The sequence below is a fragment of the Poecile atricapillus genome, chromosome 8 (genome assembly GCF_030490865.1).
Source record: "Poecile atricapillus isolate bPoeAtr1 chromosome 8, bPoeAtr1.hap1, whole genome shotgun sequence".
In the NCBI taxonomy this organism is placed as follows: Eukaryota; Metazoa; Chordata; class Aves; order Passeriformes; family Paridae; genus Poecile; species Poecile atricapillus.
Genome location: NC_081256.1, coordinates 2,999,113 through 3,009,222, shown reverse-complemented (window position 1 = coordinate 3,009,222; position 10,110 = coordinate 2,999,113). Strand labels below are relative to the sequence as shown.

At 49.9% G+C, this 10,110-nt stretch overlaps 1 protein-coding gene across 1 annotated transcript; it reads left to right on the top strand.

Annotated features, from left to right (window-relative positions):
• Positions 1–2,643: 2,643 nt before the first annotated feature.
• On the top strand, positions 2,644–4,742 carry LOC131581803 (transcription cofactor HES-6-like). Its single transcript, XM_058844480.1, has 4 exons — positions 2,644–2,703; positions 3,088–3,183; positions 3,336–3,414; positions 4,297–4,742. The coding sequence occupies exons 1-4, from the start codon at positions 2,644–2,646 to the stop codon at positions 4,740–4,742; spliced, it is 681 nt and encodes a 226-aa protein (XP_058700463.1).
• The last annotated feature ends 5,368 nt before the right edge of the window (positions 4,743–10,110 follow it).

Genomic DNA, 10,110 nt, shown 5'->3' with positions numbered 1-10,110 from the left:
AGCTGGGCCAGGAGCTGAGGTGATCTCAGCTTCCCCCGATGCCCCGAGTGCCTCGGGAGGGTGCTGCTCTCTGCACAGGGTGGAGGAGATGGACAAGCACGGCCAGGCTGGCCAGAGTGTCGCCCTGAAAACTCAGCTTCTGAGCTTGCTGACATGGTTTTCTAAAGACTTTCCCAAGACAGTAACTGTAAACATAGATATGTGTACATTCTTTCTGTTACACATCTTGTGATGGACATCTCTCATGGCCAGTGCTGTGAGAAAGTGTTATCCTGACCATCCAATGCCTGGCCGTGGTCAGAAACCTGTAAATCCTGGGAGGAAAAATAAACTCTGCTCTTTCTTTCACCACACCTGGACCTGTATCCGTGTGATCTATTCATCTTCAGCGGTAACACCAGAGCGCTGCCCAGAGCCAGGGCTGTGCTCTGTGCCCGCCGCCTCCTCCAGCCTGAGCACCTGGAATCGAGGCCTCAGCTACACCTTCTACAAATATCAGCAACAATCCTCTTCCCTGGGCTGGAAAAAGGTTGGAAAACCAAAGGAGCCTGGGATGGCTGATGGGAGGGTCTCCTGCATGGGGTGGTGGGATCTCCTTTTGCTGAAGACAACACACCAGAGATAAGGATCCCGTCCCTTTACCTGGCACGGAGGATAAGTTATTAACCTTCCCCTCCCAACCCTCCTCTCCCAGCACAACAACCACCCCAGCTCGTCCCAGCCATTGCCAAGTAGGACATTATAAAACCGAGTAAGGGCAGCCCAGCTCTGCCAAACAGCCTCTGCCTGCCAGCTGCCAGGGCTGGGGACAGGGTTTGGGGCCGAGCCCAGGCAGCAGGGCGTGCTGCAGGTGTGTTTGCATTGACACCGGCAAACACACTCACACCCACACGGTGCTTGAGCAAGGAACAGCGTGATGTCCTGGCTGCTGTCACTGAGCTGCGTCCCCACCCAGAGCTGGAGGGGCAGAGGGCTCTGCAGCCATGGAATTATCTTATAGATATGTTTCCTTAACAGAACTCTGGAAGAAATCTGTTCCTGTAAGTGTACTGAAGGCCAGGGTACTTCAAGCCAAATTAAACCTGTGTGCAGCCTGCATTTTAGAGTCCTGCTATTATTTTTTTTTAATTCATTTTAATAAAAATATTTCTTTTTCCTGGGAGCTAGAAAATCCCACCAGTGCATTGGGAAGGCTTGCAGTGCTTCTGAACCGCTGCAGCTGCTTCCTCTCCTCTTCAATAAGGTGACACATTTGACACCAATCCGAAGGGCTTCACCTGTGGGACTCAACAGGACACTGCCAAATCCTGCTCATTAGCAAAGCAGCTTCAGAAAGCAATGAAAAACACCTTCATACTCTCCCCCAAGCCAGGCACAAGTGAGGAAGTATAAAAGTGCGTTCTCACCCCACACCAAGCCCCCTCAAAAGGCCTCTCTTCTCCTGCACCAGCATTCCAGAGGAGCAAACAGACAAACCCCCTTCCCCACAAAGCCACCCAGGCCTTGCTGCAGGGGGGAAAAAAAAATCAAAGAAGTAAAGCCCCCACAGGACTAACTCACCTTTGGATTTGTTTGTATCTTCAATACTCTGTAAATGTAATATTAGATTCTGCAGAGTGGCCCAAAACTAGAAGAGTTACTTATTTCCTACCTCCTCCCAGGTGCAACAGATAATTCAGGTTCCCAGGAGGTAAATAAAATTCCCATGTTTTCCCTAGAGGATTTCTGTGATGGAAACAACCTTCCTTCGGGTGTCTGCTGTCAACAGTTTTTAATCGATCGCCATTTCCTTGTAATAATAATCCCTGGGAGCAGGAACTGCTGGCTGAAGTACTCTGTTATTAAATTAAGAAGCTGTTGCAATGATGTGAAACGACTGGGGGTCAGCAGGTAAAAATAGGCATGGCTTCCAGGAGATAGAGGAGAAAAAGATGAGTAAGAAGGCATTTTCCCAGGTGTAATTCAACCGCTTCCCCGCTATTGTGTCCCTCCCTGGGAATCTGTGCAAATTGAACGAGGAGCTGTGCAAGCTGCTCCGAGTGCGCCCATTTTCCTTCCCTTCTTCCTGAACAAAAGATCCCTCCAAAGCACAGCGTCGGAGGCTGGACATCTGTCGCCGTTTGGGGGGGCCGGCGTGGCCATTGAAAAGAAGCAGTGACCTGTCAGCTTTGATTGATGGCCACAAACCTCCGGGCTCGACCCCTCGTGTGGGAAAAGAAATCCCGCCAAGGAAAGTTGCCTTTCAGATGCTAATTCGGGGTTATAAATACAGCGAGGAGCAGCCGAGCTGCAGAGCCCATCTGGAAGGAGAGCGAGCCACTGCCTGAGCCTCCTTCCCATTCCATCCCTTCCTATCCCATCCCTTCCCATTCCATCCCTTCCTATCCCATCCCTTCCCATTCCATCCCTTCCTATCCCATCCCTTCCCATTCCATCCCTTCCTATCCCATCCCTTCCCATTCCATCCCTTCCTATCCCATCCCTTCCTATCCCATCCCTTCCTATCCCATCCCTTCCCATCCCATCCCATCCCATCCCATCCCATCCCATCCCATCCCATCCCATCCCATCCCATCCCATCCCATCCCATCCCATCCCATCCCATCCCATCCCACCGGAGCCAGGCCGGCTGCCTGGACCAGGATGACGGCGTCGGCCACCGCCAGCACGCACAAGGTGGCCAGCAGCAAGGAGGAGAGGAAGGTACGTGTCCCCTGGGGATGAGGGGTCCCAGGCCTCTGCTCGCAGGACACAGCACGGGGACAACGCTTTTTCTCCTCCTAGAAAAACGTTTTCTCTGAATTTAACTCATGTGGGTGTTGTTCTGCTTCCTTTCTGTGCCATCATCTCTCTGTTTGGGTCAGGTGAAATGAGTTTCTCTCTTTGAAATGATTGGAAGTGGGAGAAGGGAGAGGTGATGCCGCCTCAGGGACAGGCCATGGCTGGAGCTGGCACACTCTCCATCCTCACCTTGTCCTGTGTCACCCTGCGCTGCCATCACACAGGGGAGGGCATCTCTGGGAACAGCAGCAGGGAGAGGAAATGAAAATACCAACTGCAATTTTCCCTGCTCCTTTTCTTTGCCAGCTGAGGAAACCCCTCATTGAGCGGAAGCGAAGGGAAAGGATTAATAACTGCTTAGACCAGCTGAAGGAGACTGTTGTGGGTGCATTTCACCTGGATGTAAGTGCTCATTTTATGCTGCTTTTTGTCCTTTTGCCAGAGGGAAATCAGGTTGTGGGGGTGGGGAGGAAGGGAAATGCCTCATCTTTAGAAAAGCTGGGCACGGTGCAAACCCTTCTTTGCCTCTAATTGCTGCTCTCTTTCCTTATCAGCAGTCTAAACTGGAAAAAGCAGATATCCTGGAAATGACAGTAAAGCACCTGCAGAACATCCAGAGCAGCAAGATGCTGGGTGAGTGCCTGTTCCTCACCCTGCTCCTGCTCTTCACCCTGCTCTTCACCCTGCTCCTGCTCCTGCTCCTGCTCCTTACCCTGCTCCTGCTCCTCACCCTGCTCCTCACACTGCTCCTGCTCCTTACCCTGCTCTTCACCCTGCTCCTGCTCTTCACCCTGCTCCTGCTCCTGCTCCCTCACCCTGCTCCTGCTCCTCACCCTGCTCCTGCTCCTCACCCTGCTCCTGCTCCTCACCCTGCTCCTGCTCCTGTTCCCTCACCCTGCTCCTGCTCCTCACACTGCTCCTGCTCCTGCTCCTGCTCCTCACCCTGCTCCTGCTCCTCACCCTGCTCCTGCTCCTGTTCCCTCACCCTGCTCCTGCTCCTCACCCTGCTCCTGCTCCTGTTCCCTCACCCTGCTCCTGCTCCTGCTCCTCACCCTGCTCCTGCTCCTGTTCCCTCACCCTGCTCCTGCTCCTGCTCCTGCTCCTGTTCCCTCACCCTGCTCCTGCTCCTGCTCCTGCTCCTGCTCCCTCACCCTGCTCCTGCTCCTGCTCCTGCTCTTGGTTCCTCCCCCTGCTCCCGGTCCCTTTCCCGATGCCAGCAGGTTTGATCCACTGGCACCAGCATCTCTCACACCCTCCGAACTGTTTCACCCAGGCTGCTGCCGGGGTTTGGCTTTCTCCACTAGATGGGGAGATGGAGCTGGGCACGGTTTTATCCACGGGAAACGTTTTTCCCTTCCAGAGCCGATTTCTGGTTTCTGGCACAGTTTCTCCTCGGCGGTGGGCAGCAGGGCACAGGGATCACACCCTGCGAGAGAAGCATCTCGCAGAGCCCATGGCTCTGGGTGAGCATCCCCAGCCTCTCAGCAGCTGCTCTTTGTCTCCTCCCGCTCGCAGCTGACTCCAGGCTGGGTCTGGAGGCCCAGCAGAGGTTCAGCACCGGCTACATCCAGTGCATGCACGAGGTGCACAACCTGCTGCTCACCTGCGACTGGATGGACAAGAGCCTCGGGGCGCGCCTCCTCAACCACCTGCTCAAATCCCTGCCCAGGTCTGGAGAGGACACCTGCAAAGCAGCGCTGAGGCCTTTGAGCCCTTCTCAGCAGCCTCTCCTGGCACAGAAGAGTCCCCAGAGCCCAAAGGGCAGCGCTCGAGGCACAAACCCTGCCCAGGAGCGGCTCTGCCCTGCGGAGAACAAGCCAGCTGCCAAAAACACCCTCCCGCTGCCCTCGCTGGCGCTTTCCAACCACGCTGACGCTGCACCCCCCAGACAGGTTCTGCAGCCAAACTTTTCCCGTAACAACCCCAGAATGGGTTCATTAGATATGTGGAGACCGTGGTAAAGTGTGTTTTCAATTTTTGTCCTAACAGTAGACACTCTTACGTATGTATCTTATAGATATGTTTCTTTAAAACACTCGTGGAGCAGATCTGTTCCTGTAGGTGTACTAAAGACCTGGGTACTTCAAGCCGAAGTAAACCTATGTGTAGCCTGCATTGTAGAAGGCTGCTATTATTTTTTTATTTATTTAATACATCTAAATTATTGTATAGAATCCTCTCGTGCTCTTTAGTGTATAATAATGATATAGTTCTCTTGTCTTACGTTCTAAAATAATTAACTTTCTATTAATAAAAACACAAGACGACAAGCAACGACCCTCTCTGGCATCAAATTTGCAGTCAGATCTCACATAAGCCATTTGTTGGGTAAAAGAGTAAAGAACTGGTCTCCTCTGCTTTTTATTTTTATTATCATCCCTGTGCAGTGTAGGAGCATCCAGTGTTGAGTCCTGTAAAAATGCTGCAATTATAAGGAGGAAAAAAAAATAAAGAGAAAAAAAGGGAGAGACTTGGTCTGGACTTTTTAGGCTGTTTAAAGATATTCTCTGGGTTGTTCACCCTGGCTGTTCCCAGCCATGCAGACATCCCAGCATTGCTCTTTAAGCTTGTGAGTACATATATATATATATATATATATGTTACATATAGTTATATTTAGGGATGTTTTTTGTTCCCATAACTAAAAGTTCTAAATAAACCCTTTGAAGGTAACGACTGACATTTCTCCCAGCCTTGTCCCATGTGCTCTGAATAAAGCGTGTTTAAGCCTCTGCTTTTGTTTGCTTCTTTCACAATTTTTTTCCTGGGTGCAGCTGCAAGAGCTGGTTTGGGGTTTGCCCCTGATACTTTGTAGGAAAGCAGCGCTCACCTGGCAGCATTGCCTGGATCACAGGAACACTTTAAAAGTCAAGAAGGAAACAGGGAGTTGGGTTTATCAGCCTGGATCGATGCTTGAGCTTTTACTCATAACCCAATCACAAAGATCATCCGGAGGGCAGAAGGTAAAACTCCCTGCGAGCTGTACCAAGGAGATTGGGACAAATCTGCTCTCTTGCTGGCAACATTTGGTGCCCGTTTTTCATCTCAAAGGCAGCTAAAAGTGGCTGGCAGCAGAAATAAAAGAGCAGGGAGCTCTAAAACAAACAGGGCGCATACTAATGAGCGGCCCCGCAGCTCAGAGGGGCTCATTATGCAGCGAGATCTATTTGATGAGGAGCTGAAGGAGTGAAAACCAGCACCTCCGGCTTTAGCATCTTCTGTGGAGCTTTCCCTTTTATCCAGCCCTCTCCAAGAGCCTCTAGGAGCAGTGGCATGAGGGTGGGAGGAGAAACAAGTGGCTGCGAGGAGGCAAGGCAGGTCAGATGCCAGGTGAAGACCCAGAATCGCACAGACCGAGACCTGCACGAACCTCAACCTCAGGTTCCACCTTCTGCCTGAAAATGATGACTCCCTCCTTTCCTGGGGCCCTTTGGAGTGATCAATGTGTGAAAAATACACATCATCATCATCATCACCATCATCATCATCACTATCGTCATCATCATCATCACCATCATCATCACCATCACCATCATCATCATCCTCGTTATCCCACTGCAGAGGTCCAGGGGAGGGTGGGAGGTGGGACCACCCCAAGCAAACCACAGCAGCGAAGCCCCACAGAACACTCGTGCAAAGTTACCAGGCAAAGAAAACCGAAAAATCCCAGCAGAGAAAAGACATTAAAGATCTTCCTTATTAAAATTATTCCTTATTAAAACAAAATTAAAGTTTACTGTCACAAACACTGCTGGGTTTAGATAAAAACCCCATCCCGTGAGAGCCCCAGTGTGACCAGCAAGGAGAGCAGCTCTTGACCCCTGATGGGGCCTGAAGTGCTCTTTTAGCTCTGGATGGTGACAGCAACGCATCTCATGGCACTCGTGGCCACCTTATTGCTGTGCTGGGAGAGACTGAGATGAAAATATTTGAGTACAGTTTGACAGCATCATCTTAAAAGCATGCATTCCCTCTAAAAGCTGTAAATCCCCAGTGACTGTAATTATTAGCTATGGTTACTGTGCTGAAAAGAGATCAGTGGGAAATATCCATTTCTCACTATCTCTGCTTTGTTTATTTTGTGTCTTTGAAAATACTTTGTGGTTAGTGAGTTTTATTATTTCCTGTTTCTAATCAGTAAGGGCTTTTTCTGTTGTGGGTGTGGAGGGAAGGGTCACATCACAGATGGTGAGGGAGTTTTAAAAATAGGAAAGTGAGACTGCAATACTTGGCCAACAATCTCCAGTAACACTTTCAGTACAAGACACTCATTTTTCATTGCCTTCATTTCAAACCAAGGGTGAATTTTGATACAATCTCCTTGTCCTTTATCCAACCACTACTGCAGGAATCCATTGCAAGTCACTACTTTTCAGCTAAAAAAGAAGGAAAAAAAAAGAAAAGATGTTTCTTCAGAAAGGCAGTGGATTACTCATAGCATTTCAAACACATGAATTTCAGCTTCTAATTCTGTTTGACAAAGGAACTCTGTATTTACTTCAAACCTGCCTGGTTTCACCAAGGCCAGGTCTGTACAAGAGCAATAATTTGCTCTTCAATATAAGCACCTCTCTACTGACAACCCAAAAATGCTTTGCCATCTGTTCCCATCTTCTCCCCAGGAGAAGGAGCAGAGCCAGCTGGCCCTGCAGAGTGGGGAGCACAGTCCCTGGCAGCTGCTGATGCCTGCTGCCCTCCCACGGGCTCTGGACACAGCACAGAGCCCAGACAGATGTTTCCTCACATCTGCAGCAGGCACTGTGCCTCTGGACTGGCAGAGGAGCCCCAGCCCAGGGATGGATCCCCCAGCAGCCACATCTGTGAGAATCCAGGAATGGAGAAACATTTCTCTGTTTGTCCTGTTCTCCAGAAAGGTATTGATCTTGTCTGTCACTGACAGAAAGGCTTCCAAATATCCCTGGGTAGATCAAGATTTATAAAAAAATAAGTAGAAAGTAGTAGAATGTTTAGTATGTCACTGAAATAAAAAATATAGATTTTAGAGTGTTTAATACATGGAGTAAAGATGGAGGGGGAAAAGTGTGGTTTATAGCTCTCCTTCTTCCTTCTCCGTGATTCTGTAGTTTTTAGGAGCACAAAGAGTGTAGTTGAAAGTTAGAGACAGTTTTAGTTATGTAAGTAGATACAGAAAACTCATTTGTTAATATATAAAAACAATACATGTGTCTATTGTTAATTGGGTAAAAATGGATATAAAGATGAAACAGCCTCATGGTTTGAGGCCATTTTGTGTCTTCAGAGCCAAGGTGAGCCAGGTTATGGTGAATTGAACTTGTGCACAAAGTCTGGGATGGCCTGCCAAATCTTTGATAACATCCTAATAAACGTGAGAAACAAGATCCTAATGAGCTTTGGAGTTTTCATCCTGACCCAGGGAACTGAGATAAACAGAGTTCCCCTGAAGGAGTGTCCCAAAGGAGCTCGGCTCAGAAGAGACCGAGAAATCCATTTTGAGAAGTGCAGCGTCAAAACAGAGAAAAACATTTCAAGAGCAGCAGGCAGCACCCCATTCCCAGCTGGGGCTGGGTGCCCAAGGCACAGACGGGCTCTGGGGGCACAGACACCTCCGTGCAGGCTGGAAACAGCCAACACAAGCACCCAGAGCAGATTCCTGGGCTCAGGCATGGCCAGACTGACCTCTCTGCTGGATTTCCCCAGCACATGCAGGGCTGGGACAGCAGCAGAGCTGGGCTTTGTCCCCTGCCAAAGTGCTGTTCCAGGTGTCTATTTGTGAATGGAGAATTAAAAAGCAGAGATCAGTTGCTGTGTACACAGGGATGTGGGGAAGGCTGGGCCTGAGTCTCAGGACCCTCACATGCCTCCAACACAAAGCAATTACTGATTTTAATAGCAACATAAGCTCAGGTGGACAAAACACCCAGATGCACAACAGTCCCCTTGATAAAACCTTCACTCCCAGACCTGCTCTCATGGAAACCAAGAGGGAAACTCTCAGTTATTTCTCAGAAAACAGGACCAAACCGTTTCCCTCTAGGACAGTACAGAGCTTCATCAGTATGTATGAGAAACTGGGTCCCTGCCATGCTGTCTTCCCCCTGACACAACCCCTGGGGCCTCTGAGCATCCCTGCCTTCTCCCTTGCTCCTCCTCCCAGCCTCAGGGTCCCACAGGCACCCTCAGTGACGAGGCCAAAATGCTTTAGGGATTTAGGAGTCCCTGAGTCTCTGGACATCACTACTGAGGGGGCAGAGCAGAGCGCAGAAAAAGGGAACTGCATCTTCACTTGACCTCTTTGCTGAGTGCTCACTTTGGCAAAAAGGAGACTGTGCTGCCAGTGTGACCTCTCCAGAGGGCCTGGAGGGCTCCTGAGCCTCTGCACTCCCAAGCAGCCTTGAAAAACCCTGTGCAAAAGCAATTCAAATGTTTTCAAACTGCTCTGAGCCACGATGCCACGGCTGTGAGTGCTTGCAGATCACTGGCAGTGATGCTCTGGGGAGGAAAGTGAAAACAAACCCACCATCAGCAGAACACCAAAAACTTCACTTTCTCTTTGTATATGCCATTATCCCCCAGCTTCCAGTGTGTGCACTCCTGTCTCAGAGGGACATGCTCACATTTCATCTTCTGGGAAGTGCTGAGGACCTAACCCCAGAGCTTTCACACACTCATGAATAATGCAGCAGAAGCTGAAGGCAGCCCTGGGTCTGTTCAGCACTGATGAGATATTTCATCTCTCAAAGTCCTGGTGTGAACTTGGCTTGAGGGATGACCATGGACCTACCAGAGCCTGGGAACACTTTGCTCTGAGACTCTCCTATGGTTCCTGCATTAGGTAGCATAAATTGCATAAATCCTACCACATATTTGGAATTAAAAAGTGTATTAGAACATTTCCACCAAGTTTTCCATGGCTAACACCACCAAGCAAATGGACTTCTTCAATCAATCCCACATCTGCTGCCACAAAGAGATTGGGTCCTCTGGAAACAGCTCAAAGGGCTTTTCTTCAGGGCTGAAGGACTGTCCATTCTGCTCTGCAAAATGCCACTGAGGAGAAGTTGGGACCATGCCTCCTCTCCAGGGTCCCTTCCCAAGGAAGCAAGAGGAAATGGCAGCACAGAAGCTTTGGAGGCTATTGGAAAGCTGCTCAGCAGGGAATGACTTGCTGGGGTAAGAGAAACCTCTGCCAAGCTGGCCCTTCCTTTCCTAGGAGGTTTTCCAAACCATCTCCTCTCTGCCTCCCTCCCTGCCCAGCCTCCTCCTCCTCCTCTGTCACAGCAGCAGGAGTCTGCTCTAGGACAATTTCTCAGTCCCCTGGCATAACCTGAAAGCCCCAGGAGCACCTTC